General features: G+C 46.3%; 2 protein-coding genes across 2 annotated transcripts in view; one reads left to right on the top strand and one right to left on the bottom strand.

The window, feature by feature from the left end:
- LOC125629204 (uncharacterized) overlaps positions 1 to 27,400 on the bottom strand; it is a 570,105-nt gene that overhangs the window by 341,744 nt on the left and 200,961 nt on the right. The gene's annotated exons all lie outside the window — the stretch shown is intronic.
- On the top strand, positions 5,050 to 14,723 carry LOC125629217 (uncharacterized). Its single transcript, XM_075124144.1, is given in 4 exon segments — positions 5,050 to 5,750; positions 7,491 to 7,588; positions 7,988 to 8,801; positions 8,803 to 14,723. Coding segments are annotated over 3 exon segments (1,005 nt in total). The 5' UTR covers positions 5,050 to 5,750; positions 7,491 to 7,545; the 3' UTR covers positions 8,951 to 14,723.

The raw sequence follows: 27,400 nt of genomic DNA, 5'->3' as shown, positions 1-27,400 counted from the left end.
GTGTGGGTGATGCTATGCTGGAGATCCATCATCACTGAAGGAGTGGCAGCCTTGACCCTCCTAGAAGATTGTCGGGATGCCGAAGTGCACTCGAGGAGACCATTTGGCCCACACTGTGCCACTGTGAAGCCTGCTGTGCATTCCTGCACATTTCTGCAGGTGGCGTTGTGCCTGTAAGTCTCTGTAACGCTGTCTTCAGTGACTCGAGAGCATGAGCTCCAGCCTCAGGCAGACTGGTAAGAAGCAGGGCCCAAACCCCAAATTGGTTGTGAGATCTACATGTAGATTTCACCAACCAAATATGAAGTGTAAACGCTTCGGGCAGTGTAACAGCATTAACATGGAATCACAGATGGTCCCCTTGAGTCATCCCATAGATCTCACCACGCAGGTGAGCTCACCTTTGTGACAGATGGTCCCTTCCACCAGGGGTTCTCACCCTTTTTGTTTCTGAGGGTCCCCCAACATGCTATAAAAACTCCACAGCCCCCGTGGACCACAATAACTGGCTTTCTGCATATAAAAGCCAGAGCTGGTGTTAGGGGGCCGCAAGCAGGGCAAGTGCCTGGGGCCCCATACATTGCTTAGGCTTTGGCTTCAGCTCTGGGTGATAGGGCTCAGTGCCCCAGACTTCAGCCCCATGCACTGGGACTTCAACTTTCTGCCCTGGGCCCCGGCGAGTCTAATGCTGGCCTTCCTTGGCAACCCTGCTGAAACCTGCTTGTGGCCCCACAGAGGTCCCCAGTCCCCTGGTTGAGAACCAGTGCCTTACACCTTGAATCACAGCAACATTCAGGTTACTGCCAGTCCCAAAGGACGAGGCACTTAAAGTCAATTGAATCTTAGATCTCAAGATTAGTAGCCAATCCTGTAATAACCTGTATTATTTATTTAAAAGGAAACAAGAGTTGTTTACAAAGTTAAAGCAGGTAATAAAAAAGATGCAGATGAGTTAAATTTCAAAAGGTAATAGAAGCTTCTATAATAAGCAAGATCTATGTATTCTTTAGGACTAACCCAGGCTAAGCAGCTGGGGATCTCTTGCTTATGCCTCGAAACTTTGCCCCCCAGAGTCCAAGCAGCATACAGATAATCCGTTCCTTCAGTATGGGGTTTTTTAATCCCCTTCCTGCCATGTGCTCTGAGCTGCAAACTCAGCTAATGGAAAGTCAAGAGCACAACAACAGTCTTTTGCCTTCTTTAACATCCCGGAATAGTCTGTCTGGTGTTGATGGACCTTTCCTGCCAGGCAGGGTGTAATGCATTTTGTTGCCAATCAGCACTTCACATAGGTAAAGTCTCTGTCCTGTCTGGTGATTTACAGAGCCACAGAGGCTCACAATGCAGCGAGTCAGATATTAACCCAGGCAGCAACTCACAAACATTCAATGAAGTCTAAAAACATTCTTATAATTCTCAAACCTGTTTTAACAATACTAACACAGGTGAGCCAGACTGATTCCAGCTCTGTGTTTGTCCATGTTCAATTAAGACATGGGGGCTTTTGCAAGAGCTAACACCCCATCTGCCAGTGTCACAGGCAGGATGGGCAGGGATGGTGCCTCTGTTTGCCAGAAGCTGGGAATGGGCGACAGGGAATGGATCACTTGATGATTATCTGTTCTGTTCATTCCCTCTGAAGCACCTGGCATTGGCCACTGAGCTAGATGGACCATTGGTCTGATGCAGTGGGCCGTTCTTATGTTCACAGTCTGTATCAGTTTCAGAGTAGCAGCCGTGTTAGTCTGTATTCGCAAAAAGAAAAGGAGTATTAGTGGTACCTTAGAGACTAACCAATTTATTTGAGCATAAGCTTTCGTGAGCTACAGCTCACTTCATCGGATGCATCTGGGGAGCCACAGAAAGAGACACGATGTGCTGAGGCAAGAAGGCCCAGTCTCAGAGCCCCCTTGACAAAAGCTAAAACTAGGCCCAGCCCATGAAAGGGGGCACTCCCAGGAGAGACTGTATAAAGGCTGGAGCATCAAACAACTTTATAAACCTGAGACAGCTGCCTTGGGGAAAATGACAAGGAGAATCCCACAAAGTGACGACTTTGATTCTGCTCTTCTCTGGCCTTTGGTTCATAGAATCACAGAACTGGAAGGGACCTCGAGATGTTATCTAGTCCAGTGCCCTGCACTCAAGGCAGGACTAAGTATTATCTAGACCATCCCTGACAGGTGTTTGTCCCGCCTGCTCTTAAAAATACCCAATGATGGAGATTCCACAACCTCCCTAGAAAATTTATTCCAGTGCCTAACCACTGACAGGAAGTTTTTCCTAAAGTCCAACCTAAACTGCCGTTGCTGTAATTTAAGCCCATTCCTTCTTGTCCTGTTCTCAGAGGTTAAGAAGAACAATTTTTCTCCCTCCTCTTTGTAACAACCTTTTATGTACTTGAAAACTGTGATCATGTCCCCTCTTGGTTTTCTCTTCTCCAGACTAAAGAAACCCAGTTTTCTCAGTCTTCCCTCACAGGTCATGTTTTCTAGACCTTTAACTATTTTTGTTGCTCTTCTTTGGACTTTTGCCAATTTGTCCACATCTTTTCTGAAATATGGCACCCAGAACTGGACACAATACTCCAGCTGAGGCTTAATCAGCACAGAGTAGAGTGGAAGAATTACTTCTCATGTCTTGCTTACAATACTCCTGCTAGTACATCCCAGAATGATGTTTGCTTTTTTTGCAACAGCGTTACACTGTTGACTTATATTTAGCTTGTGATGCACTATGACCTCCACAGTACTCCTTCCTAGGCAGTCATTTCCCGTTTTGTATGTGTGCAACTGATTGTTCCTTCCTAAGTGGAGTACTTTGCATTTGTCCGTATTGAATTTCATCCTGTTGACTTCAGACCATTTCTCCAGTTTGTCCGGATCATTTTGAATTTTAATCCTATCCTCCAAAGCCCTTGCAACCCCTCCCAGCTTGGTATCATCCACAAACTTGATAAGTGTAACAGAGAGACTCTGTTACTGGGAGGGTTTCACCCTGTCTCAGAGGGTTACACCCCGTGGGAGAGGGCTAGGCCTGTACTGGAATAAGGTCACTCTGTGCTTCACAGTGTGACCAAACCTCCTCCCAATCCCTCTCTGCGCAAATGCTCCCTGAGAAGGAAGGCAGGGACTAGAGAGGGTTCTTACACCAAACCCATTGACTGGCCGATGATGAAGGGCGCCTCATGGCGGGAGAGAGGCTACATTGAGGGTCACAGCAAACCTCTGAGGCAAACCCTAACCGCCTGGAAGCGCAGGACCCCCCGAGGCAAAGCCAGTGCTCTGCTTCGACAGGCACAGTGAAAGGAAATTAAACTGTTTTCTACAGCAGCATGGCTCAAGGGCATTGGCCAGTCTGGACTATATTGTCTTCTTTGCTTCTCTGTCCTAATATAAGGAATTTCCAATGCTGTGTTTCAGTTGACAAATAAACCCTGCTATGTTTTAAAAGTCTGCCCAGTGTCACAGCAGAAACTTGCTGAGGTGCATTGAAGCATGAATGAGGAACAGTCTCTGAACAGGAGTGTAGTTCAGCTTGAGCTGCTGGCAGAGCTCACAGGTTGAAATAGGAGTGTTGAAGCCAGAGGCTTGTTAGGATATAGATATTCAGGCCTGCCTGTAAAGGCCTGTACTCTAAGAATGTAGGTGTATTCTTATCACTTGGCTAGTTATAGAGGTATAAAAGAAAGAATCAAAATCATGGTCTGCCGGTGTAAGGTCCTTCTCTTACTGTGACAGTCTGAGGCCCTGTTCTTAGGCTAAGGCCTTTGGCTAAGCAGCAGAGGCAGCCATAAGCTGGGAAGCCAATGGTCACATCCCCACATTCCAAACTAGTCACATTGAAATAAGGTGCTATTGGGCTGTTAGGAATACAATCCTGTTCTGATAATGCGTATCGCCTCCAGAGAAAGGGAAGTGCCTAGAAGATTTAAAAGGAAACTTGGTTTGACAGCATCCTGTCTGGCAAGAACTCACTTATCAATAGCTGGGATGTGAAATCCTCATTTCTGTGTTTGTTCTATCACTGTAGTCCCCATTTCCCTATTGTTTGTCTGTATCATCTCTGTCTAGTTCTGTGATTGTTTCTGTCTGCTGTATAATTAATTTTGCTCGGTGTAAACTAAGGTGGTGGGATATAATTGGTTACATAGTCATGTTACAATATGTTAGGATTGCTTAGTTAAATTTCAGGAAAATGATTGGTTAAGGTATAGCTAAGCAGAATTCAAGTTTTACTGTATAGTCTGCAGTCAATCAGGAAGTGTGTGTGTGTGGGGGAATTGGAATCAGAATCATAGACTATCAGGGTTGGAAGGGACCTCAGGAAGTGTCGAGTCCAATCCCCTGCTCAAAGCAGGACCAATCCCTAACTAAATCATCCCAGCCAGGGTTTTGTCAAGCTGGGCCTTAAAAACCACTAAGGAGGGAGATTTCACCACCTCCCGAGGTAACCCATTCCAGTGCTTCACCACCCTCCTAGTGAAATAGTTTTTCCTAATATCCAACTTAAACCTCCCCCACTTCAACTTGAGACCATTACTCCTTGTTCTGTCATCTGCTACCACTGAGAACAGTCTAGATCCATCCTCTTTGGGACCCCCTTTCAGGTAGTTGAAAACAGCTATCAAATCCCCCCTCATTCTTCTCTTCCGCAGACTAAACAATCCTAGTTCTCTCAGCCTCTCCTCATAAGTCATGTGTTCCAGTCCCCTAATCATTTTTGTTGCCCTCCGCTGGACTCTTTCCAATTTTTCCACATCCTTCTTGTAGTGTGGGGCCCAAAACTGGACACAGTACTCCAGATGACGCCTCACCAATGTCGAATAGAGGGGAACGATCACGTCCCTCGATCTGCTGTCTATGCCCCTACTTATACATCCCAAAATGCCATTGGCCTTCTTGGCAACAAGGGCACACTGCTGACTCATATCCAACTTCTCGTCCACTGTAACCCTTAGGTCCTTTTCTGCAGAACTGCTGCCTAGCCATTCGGTCCCTAGTCTGTAGCGGTGCATGGGATTCTTCCATCCTAAGTGCAGGACTCTGCACTTGTCCTTTTTGAACCTTCTCAGATTTCTTTTGGCCCAATCCCCTCCAGATCATTAATGAAGATATTGAACAAAACCGGCCCGAGGACCGACCGTTGGGGCACTCCGCTTGACACCGGCTGCCAACTAGACATGGAGCCATTGATCACTACCCATTGAGCCCGACAATCTAGCCAACTTTCTATCCACCTTATAGTCCATGTTTGGCTAAGGGCAGGAATGGGAACAGGGACACAGCTATAAGGCTCTGTGGTGTCAGAGCTGGGAAGGGCGACACTAAGGAGGGAAACTGGAATCATGCTTGCTGGAAGTTCACCCCAATAAACATCGAATTGTTTGCACCTTTGGACTTAGGGTATTGTTGCTCTCTGTTCATGCAAGAAGGATCAGGGAAGTAAGTGAGTGAAGGAGTAAGCCCCTTAAAAAGGCTCTGGCCTGGTCTATGCTGGGGGAAGCTAAATCGGTCTGAGTTACACACCTTCAGCTATGAAAATAGCATAGCTGAAGTCAATGTACTTAGAGCTACTTACCGCAGTGTCTTTGCTGTGGTAAGTCAACTGCTGCCACTCCCCCATCGACTCTGCCTACACTTCTCATGCTGGTGGAGTACCGGAGTCAACTGGAGAGCATTTGGTGTTTGATTTATTGTGTCTTCACGAGATGCGATAAATTGACCCCCGCTGGATTGGTCGCTCCAGAGGTAAGTGTAGACATGCCCTCAGTCTCAGGTGTTCAAGCTACATGGTCTATCCTTATGGAAGAGTGGGACCCCTTGGGGGTCTAGTGCACTCAAGGGGCACCTCCCAAGGACTGTTTAAAGGCCAGGATATTGCACAGATCCTACGGATCCATGACAGTGGGCCAGAGGTTAAGCTTTATGGGGAAAAGATATAAAAGAAGAAAAGCATCTAAATGCGTATTTACCATTACCCCCTCAACAGTTCTCTTGGGAATCCCTGATCGGTTCCAAAGTGTATTAAGACCTTTCTTAAACCCTTCTTAAAGGGTTACCTCTTGGTTCTCAGGTCATGTCAGTTTGTAGCCCAAAAAGACCCCCCTCAGTCAGCTCAAACACAGCTGTTTCTCCCCAAAAAGTCAGTCTGTCTCTTCAGTCTCCTGAAAGAGGTTAAATCCGTCATTGCCCCTTTCTGCATAGGGCAAAGCTTCAAAAGCTGGAGATCTGCATAACTAACCTTGAGATGGGGTATTCATCACGCCTTCGTGACACCAGCTTGAACAGAAACCCATCCCTGAGCCCATCCCAGTATTATCTGACCCATCTCAGCATCATAGTCTGTGAAGTATTCATGCTTTCAAGGACCAGCTCAAATATAGAGACAGCAGTCTTAGCTAGGGCCAGTGTTTGCTGACAATGAAAACAGAGTAATTGACATACATGAGCAATATATAATCCTTTACAGCATGAAAGTGCATTTGGGGGAGGCAGCAGGAGCCAGCTGTATGGGGGAAGGGGGGCCCAGACACTGGGCATAGAGAGCCTAGAGCCAGCTGCGTGCTGGGGAGATGGGGCATGAACCAGATATGTGCAGGGGAGATGAGCAGGGGAGAAGTGCTGTGGACACAACCAAGAGGAGGTGTGAGTGCCGTCCGCTCCACAGTATGATTAGGGAGCCTGGCATCCCACTGCAAAGTGCCCCGCCTGCCCAGGGGAAACTTCACAGTAGTTTTGCTGAGCCTAGACTTGTATGAGGATGGAAGAAATTGGCAGCAAATCTCAACAGCAGCCAGCCCGCAGCCTCTGCCCTCTGCCCTGGGGGGGTGGGAGTCAGGTGTCTCCAGGCAGAAATCTGGGGGGTTGTGACCTTGCATGCCCCCACCCTCTGTTGAGCAATTCTGGAGATGAAGGGTGATTCCAGAAATGAAGAGTAATGTCAGGAAAAAAAATGCAGTAATAGCAGTAATTTCCAGAAAACACTGGCCCTAGTCATAAATTAAGTACAATAGTCTCAAGATGTATGCTTGTGTTCATCAGATCTGTCACTCTGCCTTCACATAGTTCACTCTGCTGGTAGGTTCTACCCCTTCCCCCATTCTGTGTCTGCCTTTTCTATTTAGATGGTAAATTCTTCCTGGAATGGGCCATCTACTATTGTGGGTTTGTACTGTGCCGAGCACAACGGACTGTTAAGTTGGTCCTTAGGCACTAAGGTAATGAATATGATTTATAATAATAATAAATTTGTGAGTCTCTAAGGTGCCACAAGTCCTCGTTTTCTTTTTGCGGATACATACTAACATGGCTGCTGCTCTGAAACCAATAATTCTCCTGACACTTTGAGCCAAGGAAGATGGCCTTAAAATGAGGCCAAGGAAGATGGCCTTACTTAAAAATGAGCTCGGGTTAAAACCATGAAATATTCCTTGTGACAAGTATCTCACAAGTTCCACTAACCTCCCTTGTTTTCTTTGCTTTGAGCAGGTTTTCCAGTTTCCAAACCTGATCAGATCTCGCAGCTGGAAGAAGGGAAAGACCCATGGGTCCCAGGCCTCCACTGCTCCTGAGAGCTGCGTGCACAGGTGAGGAATTGGTTAAATCAACTCAAAAACTGTCTATGAATACAGGAAACATTTGGGATGCACTACGAAGACCTTGTGAGCTCTCCAAGTTCAGGATTGTTCCCTGCAGATGTGGAATCATTAGGCAGATGTCACTCATGGCTTCCCACCTACCCTGACTGACAACTGGGAGCCCAGTCTCGCTTTCCCATGAGAGTTCTGGTGAGATGCGGACCCAGAACTGATCCCTTCCTCTCTCTCCTATGTGGAAGGGTTTGGGGAAAATCCTCTCCTCATAGGTTTGATCTCTCCCGCACATATTTTGATTTGTTCATCCCTTTTTCCATTCTTCTCTCTGAGATTTCCTTCTGTCCAGTGCAGGGAGTGATCTGTGTCTGGATTCTCTCTGTCTCCCATCAGGCATTGGGATGGTGAGTGAGAACGAGGAGACACCCCAGCAGGAAGATGCTGAGGAAGTAGAATCCCATGGAATGTTATCAGGAAGATCCAAAGGGAATGATTCCTGGAATTGTGCACACCAAGAAAAAGCAAAAGCCTGTGAGAGTCAGCAAAGGCCAGAGGAAAACTTCAGTAGCCACTCAGATCTTGTTACACGCAAGAGAATCAACTTGGAAGAGACATGCTACACATGCCATGAGTGCGGGAAAAGCTTTGATGGGAGTTCTGCCCTTATGAAACATCAGAGAATCCACACAGGAGAGAGACCCTACACATGCGCTGAGTGTGGTAAAAGCTTTAGTTGGCCCTCACACCTTATCACACATCAGAGAATCCACACTGGAGAGAAACCCTACACGTGCTCTGAGTGCGGGAAAAGCTTCTCTCAGAGCTCAAACCTTATCATACATCAGAGAATCCACACAGGAGATACACCCTACATGTGCTCTGAGTGTGGGAAAAGTTTTAGTTGTTATTCACACCTTAGCATACATCGTAGAATCCACACAGGAGAGAAACCCTACACATGCTCTGAGTGCGGGAAAAGCTTCAATCGAAGCTCTGCCCTGATCACACATCAGAGAATCCACACGGGTGAGAAACCTTATGGATGCTCTGAGTGTGGGAAACGCTTTAATCGGAGCTCACACCTTATCACACATAGGACAATTCACACAGGTGAGAAACCTTATGGGTGCTCTGAGTGTGGGAAATGCTTCAATTGGAGCTCACACCTTATCAGACATAGGCAAGTCCACTCAGGAGAGATGCTCTACGCATGCTCTGAGTGTGGGAAAAGCTTCAATCAGAGCTCAAGGCTTATTAAACATCAGAAACACCACATGGGAGAGAACTGTAATAAATGCCTTGACTAAAGCCGGTCAAATTTTTTTTTTTAATTCACATTTGTTAATTCCCATATAGTGATCTTTCTGCCATCTTCACCGTGGTCTCTCAGCTCCCCCAGATGAGTTGCCTGCTTCTGCCTTTTGCAGCTCACCCTTCTTTGGGGTCAGTCCTGTGATCTTTTCTATCAACTCCTTTCCATTTGAGACATAAGAGTGTGTGTCCCTCCAGCCAGGAATGTTCATCAGCTCCAGATGGGGGAGAGAGGTTTGATCCCAAGAAGCTACACTGAGGCAAAAAACTACCTGTGCCCTACATCCACTAGGACTGTACATGGCGTTTTGGCAGCTCAAGTGAGTGATCTTGGTGTAAAAAGACAATTATAGTTGTAGTGCAGATGCAGCCCTTGTGCAGTGGTTGGCACTAGCTTTCCCCTTGACCTGACCTAAACTCCATCACTTTTCCGAGTCTAAACAAACCCTGAGCATCACGGTTCTACTGTTCCCCCATTTCAAAGCAAACATCAAGTTTCCCCTTCAGGAACAAATTCTTTCATTCCCAGTTGCTCTGATGTTGCTTCAGGTTGTGCTGGAGAGCAGATATTTTTACCACCATTTTCCTCACTTAAAATATATTGAACTATAACAAAGAGCAGGAACAGGGCAGGGATAGGGAAAACTGTCATTTCACCCTCTGTAACAACAGAAGAAGATAGGATAAGGCAGAGGGATTCCCTTATTCACCATCCCAATCCCCCTGTTGTTCAGTTGGTTCGGTCAATATTTTTTCTAAAGGGCTGGGTAGAGGATTCCCTTGTAAATAAGCAAAATACCCATGCATTTGGCTCCCAAAGCAGTTGTGACCCAGGCCCTGGAGGAGGTCGCTGCTGAAGATATCTCCTTTCTAATCAGATGCATGATGCCTATTTGGGAAATGCAATCCCTAGCTAGGTAGAGATGGGGAAAATGGAAGTGACATTTCTGTTCAGCTCTCCCCTGGGAAATGCTGCAAATGTGTAGAAAATGAAATCCATGTAGAATGTGATAGAGCTGCAGAAAGATACCTATTTTTAATAGATACCTGACATTTGGTGTCTTACAGGGATTCTAAGCCACACCTGAATTTAGTCCCTAATTTAAACCTGTGCCACCAGATTAAAGAAATAAAAGGGCATATTTGGGGGAGTTATACCTCACTATCACTACTGATATGTTGTGTGGTTGGTGAAGAATTCTACAACAGAGAAGTGTAAAATTACTCCACGTAAAGTCAATGATTTGACAAGAACTCAGGTAGAAATTGCAGGTACGCATGGTTGATTTTCACCCCAGAAATGGAAGCTATGGTGACCTGTGGCCCAGGTAAACTAGTTTTAGAACGCTGCTCCCTAGTTAAGTACTATTGATCATGGTCCTAAAGGATGCCATGATTAAATTGGTAACAATGTCCTTTACCATTTGGATCCAAAGGTTCATGAAGCACATAGAGAAACAGCTGATTCCTTCAGAGCCATTCCATGCCTATGGGTCCCAGTCTGGCTGCCTTGTTGGACAAGAAGCACTTCCATGCTGCGCAAATGATGGTAGCCAATGAGGGAATGTATCAGATTCCAAGTTCAGACTGTAGGATACATGAATGCTGAGTCTTGACTGTTAGGATATAGGTATGCAGGCCTCCCTGTAAAGGCTTATACTTTAAGAATTTAGGTATATGTTTATACTTTAGCTAGTTATAGAGGTATAAAAGAATCAAAGAAGAATCAGAGAAGTGAGAGGGTGAAGGAATAAGCCCTCTAACATCTTGGTGCCATGACTCGGATGCATCACATCGGATAGGTGAGTGGCAGCCTGTAAGTCCCCATCCCCAATAATCCATGCAGCTGCTTGGAGGGGGTATGTCGAACTCTCGTGTTGGTAGTTGCTGGTTCTGGCAAGCTGGGGTAATGGATTTTTTGAACAAATGGATAAGGAACAATCAGGGCCCATACCAGGTGCAGGGGTACAGCTGGGATGAGTTTGAAAAGGAGATAGGGGAGGTTTTGGGAGACCCCAAGGGAAAGGAGTGTAGGAAATAGGGAATGGTATTACAAGGTTTGTGTGCTGGGATGGCATACTGGGTAAAAGGGGAAGCCGATCTCCTCCAACACATTAAGGATTTGGAGGTTATTGTGGATTAGCAATGGATTTTAACAGAAAAATCCATGTTAGTGGTAGAGAGAGCTGATTTGAAGGCACGAGATGCTGCACGGACAGAGGAGTCTTGTGAGGCAATCCGGCGAGAGAGGGATGAACTGCTGAGAAGAGTAGGAGACTTAGAGGAGGAATTGTATCAATGTAAACCTGGGGGCAATGGACTTGGGGACCCCAAACCATCCACCCCACAAATGGAACTGAAGGAGACACCTCTGCCATCCTACCCTGAAAAAATACTGCATCCACCACTGCCAGTGGACATTGTAAGCCAGCAATCCACAGTTACAGTCCCTACGAGAGAGGCTACACAGGAGGAACTGCAGGAGATAGGAATAGAGGTCCTGGTTGCGGGGTGGGGGACCATGCCCCACAAGTAGAACAGGCAGAAATCCGGCCCTGGTCCCTGGAGGACCAGGAGGCAGTACTGGGCCGTTTGGGAAAGGTACCCTGGGATGATTGAGATCAGTTTGTGCTGTGGCTAGTGGAGGTGGGCAGGGAGAAGAAGGGTCTAACTCGTGAGGACCAGGACTGGCAGGAGTGGCACACCCATTTCTAATCCTCAGACAGGTGACAAAACAGTTGTTTGGGGTGTACTCTCGTACTGCGGGGATGAATAAGGTGAAGCAAATCTCTGGGGAAACAGGGCGGGATACACTGAATCACATACAGGCATGGGCACAGTGCTGCATGGATCCCCTGGACAGTCCATGGGTGATGCCCCAGGCAGGGACGCTGGGACCTGGTGGGGGTGTGAGATTGCTGGATAAATGTTTGGAGCTGAGCGATCCACAGTTCGTGGGGCATTTAAGGTTGCAGCACCCTGAACTTGCTCCCAATCAGCTACCCCAATTTCTGGAACAGGCAGATGTATCGGGGGCAGAGCCAGTCCATGTGTTACTGCAGGGGATCAGCACAAGGTGGAAAGGGGTGGGTCAGCCCAGAGGAGAGGATGTACAGGGAGAGGTGGTGGCTTTGGGGGGCGTGGTAATCAGGGACGAGCAGGCAGCTATAGAGCCACAGATCCAGAGACTGCAGGCTAAGCTGACTAACCAGGATCTTACCAGATCAGGGGGAAAGTGGCCCTGGAGGCCAGGGGAGGGACTGCCAGAAATGCCAGGCACACAATTTTGCTTGAAGACAGGAATGTCTTCGGTGCCAGGACCCCTGGCCCCCCTGTGAAACAGTGGGAGAGACAGAGGTGGGAGGCCTCCTGTCCATGTTCTCAGTTTAGGATGGGATGCATCTGGTCACCCCATGCTCCAGGGGGCGATTGAAGGGAGTCTCATGAGGGATTTTTTGATAGACACTGGAGCAGCCATCAGCTTAATCACATGGGGGCAGGGGAGACCCTCAGAAGGGACTGTGACAATTGTAGGGGCAACGGGAGGGGAGACACAGTTAACCCTGAGGCAGGGACAGATAAAGGAATCTGGAGGGAAGGGGAGATAATGTGGGGTTGTAATGATATGCTTAATCTGTTGGGGGCAGGAGATTTACACAAACTGGGACTTGTACTGGATTTAGCCAATTGGGTGTGTTTACTGGGGCAGATGCAGGATGGTCAGGGCTATACCATTTCCATGGGGATAGACACTATGACCATTAAAGCCTCATATGCCCTCCCACCACCCCCGGCTGGGTGGGAACACATCCCTGTGTGGGCGAAGGATAACCTGGATTGTGGTAGGGGCCGCATGGAGGTACTGCTGGAGGGAGGGGACCCTCCCCCACAGAAACAGTACCCTATTCCTCGGGAGACATTGGCAGAGGTGGGGGCAACGATTGAGGAATTGGATCAGAGGGGACTGATCAGAGCAGTTGCATCCCCTTGTAATGCTGCTGTGTGGCCCATGAGAAAGCCAAACGGTACCTGGTGCCTCACTGTGGCTTACAGGGCACTAAATGCTCTGGCCAATTCGCCAGCCTCAGTGGTGGCAGCGTACCCTGAAATGTTGGCCTGTATGGGACCCCAATTTTGAATTTTCAGTTTTGGACATAGCGAATGGGTTTTGGTCTCTGCCACTAGCTACCTCGTGTCAGTATAAAACTGCATTCACATGGGAGGGCAGACAATTCTGCTGGACAGTCCTACCCCAGGGATATTGGGACTCCCCTGCAATTTTTCACAGATACATGAGACAGGCTCTGGAGGGGGTGGATTCAGCAAGGTGCATACAATATGTAGACGACCTGTTGCTAATGTCAGGGACAGAGGAAGAAGACAGGAAACAAGACAAGTCCTGCAAGCTTTGGCAAGAGCCGGGTTGAAGGTCAATGGGGAAAAGGCTCAGATGGGACAGACAAGAGTGACCTACTTAGGAGTGGAAGTGTCCCAGATAGGAAGGGAAATTGATAAGGGTTGAGTGCAACTGACCCAGTCCCTGCCACTCCCTACGGATGTTAAAAGCTTGCAAAGTTTTCTGGGTCTAACTGGATTTTGCAAGGATTTTGTGGCCAGTTATGCAGAAATAGCCCAGCATCTATTTGACCTAACCCGAGCCTCAACTTGGGAGTGGTCAGAAGAGTGTACTGAGGCAGTGAGAGTGCTAAAGGAAAACCTGGCCAGTGCTCCAGTGCTGGCCTCCCCGGATGGGGAGAAACTCTTTTATCTGTACCCTTTGGTATCGGACACTACCGTTGGTTGTGCATTAACACAGGAGTATGGAGCAAAGGACAGACCTGTGGCCTTTGCCTCTCGACTTTTGAGTGTTGTGGAACTGAAATATAGATGGTGTGAAAAGGTGTTCTTGTGCACCTACTGGGGGGATAGGGAAATTCAAATACCTTACGGGAATGCAGAAAGTAATAGTCTGATCTCAACATGACCCCTGTGGCTATTAAACATGCATACTATCTTACAGGGACCAGTGAGTGGGCAGTGTATTGCCAAATGGTTGCTGGCTCTACAAACAGAAAATATTAAAGCAGAAGTGTTAAAGGAACCCATTTTCTGGGTAGCCAGATTACATCTGGCTGGCACCCCACACCACTGTGAAGCAAATCCAGATAAAACCCAACTTCTGGCGTTTCGGGCAGCTAACCCCAATCAGGTAAAGGAGGGGACACTGGTATGGTTTTTGGATGGAAGTTGTAGGTATCAGGGGGGACGGAAAACTGCAGTCTTAGCTGTTGTGGGAATCAGAGGCAATGAGACAGCCAGCACCATTGGTTTCTCACTAGAAGCAAGGTCAGCTCAGGAGGCAGCCTTGCTAACAGCTTTAAATGAAGCCGTCATAAATATAAAGGGAAGGATAAACAGCTTTAAATCCCTCCTGGCCAGAGGAAAAACCCTTTCACCTGTAAAGGGTTAAGAAGCTAAGATAACCTCGCTGGCACCTGATTAAAATGACCAATGAGGAGACAAGATACTTTCAAAGCTGGAGGGGGTGGGGGGGAAACAAAGGGTTCTCTCTGTCTGTGTGATGCTTTAGCCGGGACCAGGGCAGGAATGCAGATCAGAACTCCTGTAAAGAGTCAGTAAGTAATCTAGTGAGATATGCGTTAGATTCTGTTTTATTTAAATGGCTGATAAAATAAGCTGTGCTGAATGGAATGTATATTCCTGTTTTTGTGTCTTTTTGTAACTTAAGGTTTTGCCTAGAGGGATTCTCTATGTTTTGAATCTAATTACCCTGTAAGGTATTTACCATCCTGATTTTACAGAGGTGATTCTTTCACTTTTTCTTTAATTAAAATTCTCTTTTAAGAACCTGATTGCTTTTTCATTGCCCTAAGATCCAAGGGTTTGGGTCTGTGGTCACCTATGCAAATTGGTGAGGATTTTTACCAAACCTTCCTCAGGACACTGGGGTGCAAGGGTTGGGGGGATTTTGGGGGGAAAGACGTTTCCAAACTCTGTTTTTTCAGGAACCCAGATAAAGTTTGGTGGTGGCAGTGGAAATCCAAGGGCAAAGGGTAAAATAATGTGTATCTTGGGGAAGTTTTAACCTAAGCTGGTAAAAGTAAGCTTAGGAGGTTTTCATGCAGGTCCCCACATCTGTACCCTAGAGTTCAGAGTGGGGAAGGAACCTTGACACAAGGGTTTGGATATGTGGTCACCTATGCAAAGTGGTGAGGATTTTTATCAAGCCTTCCCCAGGAAAGTGGGTGTAGTGCTTGGGGGGATACTTTTTTGGGGGGAGACATTTCCAAGTGGGCTCTTTCCCTGTTCTTTGTGTAACACTTTGGTGGTGGCAGCGTTTAACCTAAGCTGGTAAGAATAAGCTTAGGGGGTCTTTCATGCAGGTCCCCACATCTGTACCCTAGAGTTCAGAGTGGGGAAGGAACCTTGACAGAAGCGGATCCCAAATTTGAGGCAGAATGCTGGGTGGTGGTAGATTCATATTAAGTATTTTGTGGGGTCACACTAATGCTGAGATGGTGGGCAGATAATCATTTCAGGGCAACAGACGGCTCCACAATCAAGCATGCTACCTGGTGGAAGCGAGTGGAGGCGCTCAGTCACTGTTTTACGCGGATCAGTGTGGTAAAGGTAAAGGCACACAAGAAAACAGGACCCCTAAGCAAAGGCAATAATCTGGCCGATGTAGAGGCCAAGCGGGCTGCAACAGAGGCACCCCCATGGCCCTGGGAGCCAGAAGAGAGTGTGCCTGTAGCAGTGATAACAAGAAGTGGGGTGGGTACAAATCGGGGAGGGCGAATTCAAGAGTTGCAAGAATCTGACCCAGGACTGGAAGGCATCATGAAACTTGGGGACTGGCATGTGCCAAAGATGGAACTAATGGAAAGGATTTGGTCTGATGGACCAGTCATGCTGTGCCCTCAAGGAAGCCGGATGGCTTTCTTAAGCTGGGTGCATGGGAGCTTGGCAGGGGGACACCCCGGGTTTGAGGAGGCACTGGGAACTTTAAAAAGGTTGTGCTGGAGGCCAGGAAAGGCAGCTGATTAAAAATCACATCTGGAACGTTGTTTGGACTGTGCCAGGCACAACCCACCACCTCACAAGGTGCTAAGGGGAGAATTAATGAGACAAGCCCCAAGGGGACCATGGGAAAGAATACAAAGTGACTACACAGGACCCCTACCACCAGATCAAAGGAAAAATCAATTCATGTTGGTGGTAGTGGATGCTTTCAGCAGCTGGGTGGAAGCTTTCCCCACAAAGTATCAAACTGCCTGGGTAACTGCTGAAATACTGATAAAAGAGGTATTCATAGAATCATAGAATTCCAGGGTTGGAAGGGACCTCGGGAGGTCATCTAGTCCTACCCCCTGCTCAAAGCAGGACCAATCCCCGAGGTATTCACTCGCTGGGGGGTCCCAAAGGTGATTGACTCAGACCAAGGAGCTGCTTTCCAGTCCGATCTGTTAGGGGAGCTATCAGCCCTCACTGGAATCACACAGTTGTTCCATATTGCTTATCACCCCCAGGCTGCGGGGCAGGAAGAACGCATGAACTGCACCATTAAAAGTGAGCTAAGAAAGGGAGTGGAAATGGGAGGAAAAAAATGGTCACAGTTACTGCCCTTTGTCTTAATGAGAATAAGGGCCTGAGAATCAAAGGGCACAGGATTTTCTCCATATGAGGCTCTCATGGGAGGCTCATGGAATGGTGGGAAAATCTACTTACCCCAGCACCTGGGGAAGTCACTACACACGGTTGAACACAAGAATGGATTTTAACTCTAATCGACCATGTAAAATAGGTACAGCAGGCAGTGGCCTGGCGAGACAAACAAGGAGCAGCAAGAGTCAAAACATGGTATGACCTTCCCAAGGAGCGTGATCTACTCACGGTAAGAGATCTAGTGATGTACAAGATTCCAGGTCAACACCATCCATTCCCAGCTCCTAAATGGAAGGGCCCCTATCTTGTCCTTGACCAATTCGGCCCCAGTCTGCTACTATTGGGTACAGAGAATGGAAGGTGAGAGTGGGCTCACTGCACGCAAATAAAAAGGTACAAACAGGGGATTGGGAAAGGGGATGTGTAAATTTTGTTATGTGTATATTACAGGTTAATTCAAAAAGGAGAAAAGGATGAAAATCCCCTGGCTCTGGATGGAACAATTCCTAGTGCTAATCACAATTGTCACATTTACAAATTCTATTCAGATCCCACAATGTGAAGTGTCAAAAGGAGGAAACACATGGATGGCTACACATGCAACCTGTGGTAATAAAGCTAATGAAGACTATGAGAATCTCCCCATAGAAAGATGTACCACTAATACTCCAACAGGAATTTGGCAGTGTTGGTATATGGTTTATGGATTAGATGGGGGAATCCCAACCCGGAGGAGAATATCAAATTAATCAGGAAATATTGCATGGTACTCCCTGGGTGCTGCCATGATTAATGATAGTGGAAAACACAGTTACCCAGCTATGGTGGTTTGTTACAGAGGGTCCAAAGAATATAACCCTCTGGTCTCCTGGAGCAAATGAACCCTCTTGGGAAAATAGGGCCCCACATTTAGGGTGTGATGTTACCATATGTAACCCCAATGGTACTTCCATGGAAGATAATCCAGAGGGTGTGATTGTTACATATTACATTGGGCGTAAAATCCCCTTTGTGATGCTGGGGGTATGATGAGTTAACTATTTTACAGAATGTAACCCTACAGTTGATATGGATGCCAAGTTGGAAGAATGCAAATTTAAAGTGGCCACAGCCTGGAGCCGAGAATATTCCCTGACGAGCAAATGTGTGGGAGCCATTGTGGGAGTGGGTGCAGCCAGCACTGTTTAACTTGTCCTTTCACTCTATTCCAGGGGTGGGATGCCCCAAGGCATGGTGGGTGGATCAAATTCATCCTAATTGTAGTATGTACATCAAAGGATTGAAACAACAATTCAATTGGTGGGTGAGGGGACACACCTGGAATCGTCGTTGGAAAAGGGGATTGTGGGCAGCTGGGAACATTATGCTGGGCACATGGAATCTATGTGACGAATGGGTAACCAAGCAATTAGTAAGCCAACATGTGAGATTTCAACAACAAATTAATGAATTAATGGCACAGCAGCTGCCACAGGGTGGAGGATAGCAGAGAGGTAGATTTCAGAGTAGCAGCCGTATTAGTCTGTATCCGCAAAAAGAACAGAAGGACTTGTGGCACCTTAGAGGTAGACTTGCAGTTAACTCATTGGGTAGGGGACCTGGTGATATGGGTGGAGGTTGGCTTCAGAAGAGTAACATGGGGAGAAGTGTGTGTAGGTATTCAGAATGCTCAGTTAATAATGTTAATGTATATTATGAGAGATGCTTGGTCAGAACAATGGCCTTCAGTACTAAATTGGGAGGCTAGCCCATAATTGAAAATAACATCCCCAACCTGTGGGAACAGTTCTTGTGTAATTGTTACTATGATACCCTGGGAAGGAAATGCAAATAAGGTGGTCCCCTTGTACCCTATGGGAGTAACTAGGGAAGGGGGAGCGCGTTGGGAGCCACAAGGAAATAGGTGTGGGGGGGTGGAATGGGGTAAATTGGACTGTCATCACATTAAGCAGTTGTATATCCAGAGGAGGAATATGGATGTGCCCCTCTCCTATGACTATGGAGAAGCAGGATCAATGGCCTATTGCAAAGGGGGGCATTTAGGGGTAATGTATATGGGGTACAGTGTATTCTGTTGGGAATGGATGCAATCCTGCAATATAACACTAGGAGACAAAATCCTTCCACTCTGTGACCAAATTATGAACTTCTATACACTGCCACCTGGACTATGGTGCACCAGTGGATCAGTGGACTTAATCGTTGTAAACAATCGAACTAGCACCTACTACCCCATGTCGTACCAAGTAGTTGAATTGGTTTGGACAATACCAAATTTCACTGTGGATATTCAATGGACACACAATATGGACAAAAGTACACAAAGATTACAAGAGCAACTTCCTGCAAGCACCAACAGTTGGACACACTTACAATACACACTACAGGCTGGTGCTGACAAAATTTTAACCCTCTCAAGGGAGGAGAAGCAGTGTTTTTGGTGGTGGCCAGGATGTTGGACCATACTGCAGTGGTCAGGACTTTCTGTGTTCCTGTGGATTATCATAGCAGCTGGTGAATTGTTAACACTATTTGTGTTATGTTGCATATGGAGACAACCAAGGGGGGCATAATCCCCTAGAGAACAGCCACTAATGATAACCTATAAGTAGTGTAGTAAGCCCTCCCCCTCAGAGTACTAGACAACCCGGACCCAACCTTCTCAGGCCTACTATACTGGAAAGTCTGGAACACTAATTGGAATAGGTGTAGTATGCCCGTACGAGAGAAGGTGCAGGGTATGGAACTACACAAGGGGCAGTGGGACAGATGGAATATTGACACCTTGATGCCTGGCCCTATCAGGAAGTGTGTCACCATATGTCCTATGCTTTTCCAGGGGTACCTGGGCAGGAGGATCCCAAAAGGAAAAAAAAGGGGGTGGAGTGTTAGGATATAGATATTCAGGCCTGTCTATAAAGGCCTGTACTTTAATAATTTAGGCATATGTTTGTTATACCAATAAATTAAAAACCAGCAATAAATTAAAAACCAGCAGGATCTTATTAAAGAGGAAAAGGCAAAATACCACATTTATTGTGAATACAGAAAGAATCATAGTAAGCAGTTAGTTATAGCTATAACATTCCATTCAATCTCATATTTATTCACACATTCATTCCTACAAACACACACACAGGTTCTGCAAGGTTGTTATCATCGTTACCAGCCTTAGAGTTGCTCATGCCAAGCCATTGGCCAGGTGGCCTGGACATGAGGAGGGAGCAGGGCCTTGTCAGGTGCTCATCTGATGTTCCTGGAAGTTGGTTTGCAGAATCAGACACCCCAAAGTTCTCACTTTCTAGAATCCATTTTTATAGGAGTTTCTTCTTATGCCAGTCTATGGGAATTGCTTCATCATGCTGTTGCTGAATCAATCAGCAGATAGCATATTCCTGACAGCTTCGTGCTGCTAGATGTTATCTTGCTCTTTGGTTCTCCCATTCTTGAGGCTGTTGGGCGGATTCCAGTCTGCCCTCCGGGGGCCCTCTGGTTATTTCCACTTGACGCCTTTTTCAGCCGATGGACACTGGATTCTTAGGCTGGCACCTCCCTGATCATTCAGTTATTATCCACACCAAGCATCCATCCACATACATCCTCTATCTCTATTTTAATCACAATTGTTAATACAACAAAAGGACGGGGAGTCTCTGGGTGCTGTTTCTGTTGTTACAGAGTATTGCTTTGAGTCTCTCTCTGTGTGAATTGCTTTGAGAACAGACTCTGTCTTAGAATGTACTAACACAATTAGCAGCTTGCAAGTTTCACACATAGAGGGAGAGAAACAGTACCAAAAACCAACAGACCTCTTAATTAGTAATACCCTGGAATTTAAACTATGGGTAATCAAACTCATTTGTGATTTTAATACAGAACTTCTTTAATATGATCCAACATGTTTATCACTTGGCTAGTTATAGAGGTATAAAAGAAAGAATCAAAATCACTGTCTGCCAGTGTAAGGGCCTTCTCTTACTGTGACAGTCTGAGGCCCTGTTCTTAGGCTAAGGCCTTTGGCTAAGCAACAGAGGCAGCCATAAGCTGAGAAGCGACCAGTCACATCCTCCCATTCCAAACTAGTCACATTGAAATCAGGTGCTATTGGGCTGTTAGGAATACAGTCCTGTCCTGATAACGCCTATCGCCTCCTGAGAAAGATGGTTAAAGAAAACTTAGTTTGATAGCATTCTGTCTGGCAAGAAATCACTTCTCAATGGTTGTGGTTGTGAAACCCTTGTTTCTCTATTGTTTTATCTTTATGGCCCCCACTTTTCTATTGTTAATCTGTCTGGTTCTCTAATTGTTTCTGTCTGCTGTCTAATTAATTTTGGTAGGGGTAAGTGAATTAGGGTAGTGGGATATAATTGGTTAGAGAATTATGTTACAATAGGTTAGGATTGGTTATAGATAGATTTCAGTAAAATGATTGGTTAAAGTATAGCTGAGAATATTGCTATATAAATTAGGGGCAAACAGGAAGTAAGTTGGGATTCGAAAATAAGGAAAAAGGAACTTGTATTTAAGCTTGCTGGAAGTTCACCCCAACAAACATCGAATTATTTTCACCTTCGGACTTCGGGTATTGTTGCTCTCTATTCATGCGAGAAGGACCAGGGAAGTGAGAGAGTGAAGGAATAAGTCCTCTAAGGCATCTTAAAAGCCCTCTGTTAGTGCAGCTGTGGCTTTCTGTGCACAGAGACCCAGACACCTCAAGGTCTGCTGGTCTTCAGGGAAATGGGGAACGTCTGTACTTTGGAATGTGCAGCTGTTGTCTTCGACACTTAAGTGGAGCAGTTGCAAACAGCATCTTCAGGTAGGTACCACGGCTTAGCTGCCAAAAGCACCTGCCTACTAAACAAGTGATCCTGGGTTCAACTCCCAGTGGTGTTTTGCTGTATGCATTTGTTCTCCTTTCCTATGTCTTTTTGGGGAACATGAGACCTCCATCAGTAATCCAAGCAATTGCTCATCAAAGAAAAGTCTAATTTGCAGAGGAACATTGGAAATCAAATCACAAGCCTAGAGCTGAGGAAAAGGCTGCTCTGAAGAGCATTGGCAAGGCATTTGCTTCAACCGCAATTGATATGACATGAAAGCCTGTGCTGTATTTCCTTGTGATTTGCTGGGGATGTCTGCACCGGGAGATTGTGATAGCATGATCAGTGCAGAACTTGCAGGTAATGGAAAGTTACTGTCCTTTCACTTTCCTTCTGATTGTCATTGATGAAAAATGAAGCAGCTAGGACAAAAGTCCCAGAAAGCTGCCGAGTAAAGAGGAGATTAGGGACGCAAGACCTAGTGGTTCCTTTTGGAATGTGTCTGCTCTTCCCACCTTTTGGTTGATCTTTTGAAGAAGATCGCCTTTGCTTAGGAATAAAAATCCTGGCCACCTGGTTATTTATTCTGATAAATGTCAGAAGGAGGCACCTGACAACCATGGAGACAAGGAAAAGGTCACCATAACTCAACTTTCATCCACAACTCTTGAAGCCACAATGCAGAGTACTACACACTCTATGATGATGGCAGGTGACAGAAAGGTCTCTTCCAAAGACATTTTCTACAAGCATGGACACTCTATGCACAGAGTTCCTAACAGTTTGATATCTGCTGACAATGGAGAACTTGGTTTTGGAATCTCTCTCTCTCTTTCTCAGTGAACGTCTGCAGTGGTTATTGAAAGGCCTCTATAGAGTGGCCCTTGGAAAAAGCTGACTTAGGAGCCTTCCTGCTACCCAGGAGATCCTCGCTTGCTCTGCCAGTTCATCATTGCTGAACCTAGCTTGTCTGTTGGGCTCTCTTTTTTGTATCTTTTTCTCATAAACAGAAAAGACCTTCCTGGGCAATCCTTGTAAGTGCTTGTTCAAGACAGAGAGAGACTTCCTTGTGGCTAAGTCTTGGAAAGCAGCAAACTACACATCTGGAGCTGATGAAAAGGTTACTGCGACCATAATGTAGAGTACTAATCACTATATGATCACAGCTGCCAGTGGGAGATGAGCCCCCGAAAAGCTCTCTGTCAGCTCAGCTTGGCTTTCTGTGCAGAGACAACCAGACAGCTCGATGTCTGCAGGTCTTGCAGGAAACGGAGAACATCTCCGCTCTGGAATTTGTAACTGTTGTCATGGAGCTTCAAGTAGCGCTGTTGCAAGGTACATCTTGAGGCAAGTGTCATGGCTGAGCTGACTAACATACCTACCTTGTAAACACATAATCATGGGGCCAACTCCCAGGGGTGCTTTGCACTGCATTCTTTTGTCTCCTCTGCTCATATTTTCCAATGTCTTTCTATAAAACAGAATTGACCTCTGTCGGGTAGCCAAGTAAACCCTGTTCTGTTCCATTTAGATGCCTGGGATCCTACCTCACACTGTGTCCCTGAGGTCTCGGGCAAATTCTCAGCTCCCAAAGCTTCTGCCACTCACCTAGAGCCCCACAACTTAACCCTAACCCTGACTGCTGCTCCTCTCTAGAGAGTGTGAAAGGAGCTGAGGCAGTGCAGGAGCCTTCCCTGGGGCCTGAGGCTTTGGGGGAGACAGATTGTCTGAGACATCTGAGTGTTGGGAACCATGCGCCCACCACCAAAATCAGGGGACTGTTCCAGCCCTGAGTCTAAGCTGCCAGGATCCCCCCCACAGAGCAGGGTGCCCCAGATTACAGCCTGAAAAGAGGCATGTGAAACTAACTCCTGTTCTCCCTGCATCACAGCTGGGGGTGGACTGAGCCCCCTGTTGCCTTAGTGTATGTGGGTATCATGCCATAGCACTGTGCAGCCATTAATGGCATCAGCATTTCTACCAGAACCACTGTGCCATGCACAAAACCCCACAGGGGCCATGCTGGGCTATTTACACCCATGTGTAGATGTGCAGCATGTCCAATTGCAGCTGGGAAGCCAGGGTTTGCTACCAGGCAGCTCAGGGTGTCTCCATTCTCTGTCCAGCCCATGGTGCTATTTATACCACTAAATGCTGCATTGGTGGACAAGTGAAATCAATCCCAAAGTCCCCTTTCATCGCCCTGGAAATTCATTTAAACTTATGTTTGGCCTCAGAGAATTAAACAAATGTGTCTGTGAAAAGAGAGGAGTCGAGTTCAATCCCTTGTCACCATCAATGTGCAAACCAGGAGCCTGTTGCTTTGCATTCCTGACGTTGTGTCACCATCATGTGGCCATTCTGTCTCAGTCCTTTTTTAATTAAAAAATTGGGGTTTTTTCATAGAAATCATATTTTCCTCATAGAGACGCAGGAGCAGATTAATCTACAAAGGGAAGGTGATTCCGAGGCAGTTCTGGAGGGAGAAGGAAACATTTTCAGCACCACTAAATTAATGTGTTGTACCTCACACACACAAAGAGAAAATAAACCTATTTAATTTGAGCTACCAACACACTTCAGAGCATGAAATAAACAAGTTTCTGGCCAGTTGCAGTGGGGGGCGGTTTAGGTTGGATATTAGGAAAAACTTTTTCACTAGGAGGGTGGTGAAACACTGGAATGCGTTGCCTAGGGAGGTGGTGGAATCTCCTTCCTTAGAAGTTTTTAAGGTCAGGCTTGACAAAGCCCTGGCTGGGATGATTTAATTGGAGATGGGTCCTGCTTTTGAGCAGGGGGTTGGACTAGATGACCTCCTGAGGTCCCTTCCAACCCTGATATTCTATGATTCTATGATTCAGTGAGTTGTGTTTATTTAAATAATATGAAAAATATGTTTGGGGCAATGCATGAAAACCTCACTGCATTGAACAACCCACTTGATATAGTTAATGTACTCCATGATAGTTAAAGAAGTTAAGAAAGATGTGCTTATAAATTAATGTGCTGTGCCTTTTACACATGCACAAGACATAGAAGAAACTGAATTATTTGAGCTACTAAAAGTTCCACTTTCTCACAGCTTTTTAGTTCTCAAGGTTGTTTTAATTTGCTTATTTTTTGGGAACTAGAAATGGGGAGAGTACATTGAAGTCAGTGGAATTACTGCAATGAGGGATTAGTTAAATTATTTGTCATTAACAAAAACATTTGTTCACACAGAGTTAACTTTGACTGTGAATATCTCTTACCCTTCCAGGACATCAAGCTCAGTAAAACTCAAACCTGGAAAAACAGGGAATAAAGAGCGATGGTACATGCCCAGATAACGGTAACTCTGCCCTCGAAGAGAATCTCTGGTAGCATATGAGAACAAAAAAAGGTTTGGGGACAAATTACAGCTACTTCCTAAGAGTTTGTTTCTTCTGTAATTAATTGATCAAGAATAGCTGATTTTATGCACAGTAACTTAAAGTTTGTATGATGCTGGTGTCTGGCTGTGGAATTTACTATTTTTAATCCCCGTATATTTAAAGGCAAAACTGCTTGACAAAAGCTCCTTCATTTTAGGTTATACAAACAGGCCACTTCCTCACCTATTTCAAGGAGATGGTATTATCCTGACCCACAGGGATCTTAAAATAACATGCTCAAGATCACACATTCCTTAGGAAAAAATGAAGGGAGAAAAGAACAAAAAACAAAACCACCAAACCCTTGCTGTTTCTACCCAAGTGATCAATGAGACCAGAAAGGGAGGCTAGAGACGTAAGACTGTGCAATTAACTATCTGGTACAACACTAACTCTACAATTACTTACATGCAGACACAACCAGCTCTATGGTTGGTAACCTTACAGAGATTCTGCTGCTGATCATGAACTAGAAGCACATTCCCTTTAAACAGCTGCCATTTGAATGCATCTGAAAGTTACAAGGAACAGCGATCTGTGTTTGTCAAGGTTTCTTCCCCACTCTGAACTCTAGGGTACAGATGTGAGGACCTGCATGAAAACCTCCTAAGCTTATTTTTACCAGCTTAGGTTAAAACTTCCCCAGGGTACAAACTATTTTCCTTTTTCCCTTGGACTTTATTGCTGCCACCACCAAGTGTCTAACAGATATATAACTGGGAAAGATCCCGCGTGGAAACGTCTTTCCCCCCAAAATCCTCCCAAACCCTATACCCCCTTTCCTGGGGAAGGTTTGTTAAAAAATCCTCACCAATTTGCATAGGTGACCACAGACCCAAACCCTTGGATCTTAAGAACAATGAAAAAGCAATCAGGTTCTTAAAAGAAGAATTTTAATAGAAGAAAAAGTAAAAGAATCACCTCTGTAAAATCAGGATGGTAAATACCTTACAGGGTAATTAGATTCAAAACATAGAGAATCCCTCTAGGCAAAACCTTAAGTTACAAAAAGACACACAGACAGGAATATCCATTCCATTCAGCACAGCTTATTTTCTCAGCCATTTAAACAAACAGAATCTAATGGGAACAGGGACACAGGTAAGCCTCTGTGGGGTCAGAGCCGGGAAGGGGGACACTAAGGAAGGAAACTGGAATCATGCTTGCTGGAAGTTCACCCCAATAAACATCAAATTGTTTGCACCTTTGGACTTCGGGTATTGTTGCTCTCTGTTCATGCAAGAAGGACCAGGGAAGTAAGTGGGTGAAGGAATAAGCCCCCTAACAACTGGGTGCAGGCTCCGGGCTGGGGCAGGGGTGCAGGAGAGGGTGAGGGGTGCAGGCTCTGGGAGGGAGTTTGGGAGCAGCAGGGGGTGTGTGGTAAAGGGGTGGGGCTGCAGGCTCTGGGACGGAGTTTGGGTGCTGGGTGCAGGCTCCGGGCTGGGACAGGGTTTGGGGGTGTAGGAGGGTGAGGAGTGTGCATTCAGTCATTTCCTAGGCAGAGTTTTAAAATTTGGGGAACTGTTCTTCCTAGTATCTTCCCTTTGTAGATTTCAGATGTGTTCACACACTCACACCCACTGAGCGGCACTGTTACACTCCAATCTAATAGGGTGTCTCCAAGTTCATAAAAAGAAATAGAGACAAAAAATAGAAAAAGGAACAAGATTATAAGGGGTTGGATCTCTGCACCTCTCGGTCTTTGGATTCACCTGGAGCAGGAACTGTAGCTGCAGTTTAGGAACCAGGTGCTGGCATAGATGGTCCAGCACCTTGGGCTAGCAGGGTTTACAGGTACAGGAGACGAGTGAAGGCTGCATAGCCTGTCGACGTTGTGCTTCATTCCCCAGAGGGGATCAGTCCTGGGATCCTGGCAGCCTGTCTCTCTGAGGCTCTGTCTACACTGGCAGAGTTACAGCACCAGGAGTCACAGTGCTGCTCAGAGAGCGCTGAAGGGAAACTGCTGTTGTGTGTTCACACTGTCAGCTGCCTGCACAATAGTGTGTTCACACTTGCGGCACTTGCTGCGGTATTTGCAGTGGTGCACCCAGAATCCCACTGAGCATCTCTTCCTCTTCTGTCACTAAGAGTTGTGGGAAGGTGGAGGGGGTCACGGGGCATCCTGGGTCCTGTCCCAATGCCCCGTGATGCATTGCTTCGCATCCCAGAAATCCCTGTGCTTCCGTCCGCATTTGGCACCCTTTCAATGGTTGGTCTACTGCGCGCTCTGCCTCTTCGGGCAGCAGGAATGGATCCCGCGCTGTTGACCAATATGCTGCTCACTCTTACTTACACATCATGAATGGCAGTGGAGTTATTCCTTAAACTACAAAGGCAAGAGGAGTTCAATATTGATCTCGCCACACGTAGTAGCTATGACACGAGATTCCTTATGGCATTCATGGAGGTGCTGACCACAGTGGAACGCCACTTTTGGGATCAGGAAACAAGCACTAAGTGGTGGGATCACATCATCATGCACATCTGAGATGACAAGCAGTGGCTGCAGAGCTTTCAGATGAGGAAAGCCACATTCATGGGACTGTGTGAGGAGCTCACCACAGCCCTGCAGCATA

The sequence above is a fragment of the Caretta caretta genome, chromosome 28 (assembly GCF_965140235.1).
Source record: "Caretta caretta isolate rCarCar2 chromosome 28, rCarCar1.hap1, whole genome shotgun sequence".
In the NCBI taxonomy this organism is placed as follows: domain Eukaryota; kingdom Metazoa; phylum Chordata; order Testudines; family Cheloniidae; genus Caretta; species Caretta caretta.
This window is presented reverse-complemented; position numbering and strand designations above follow the sequence as displayed.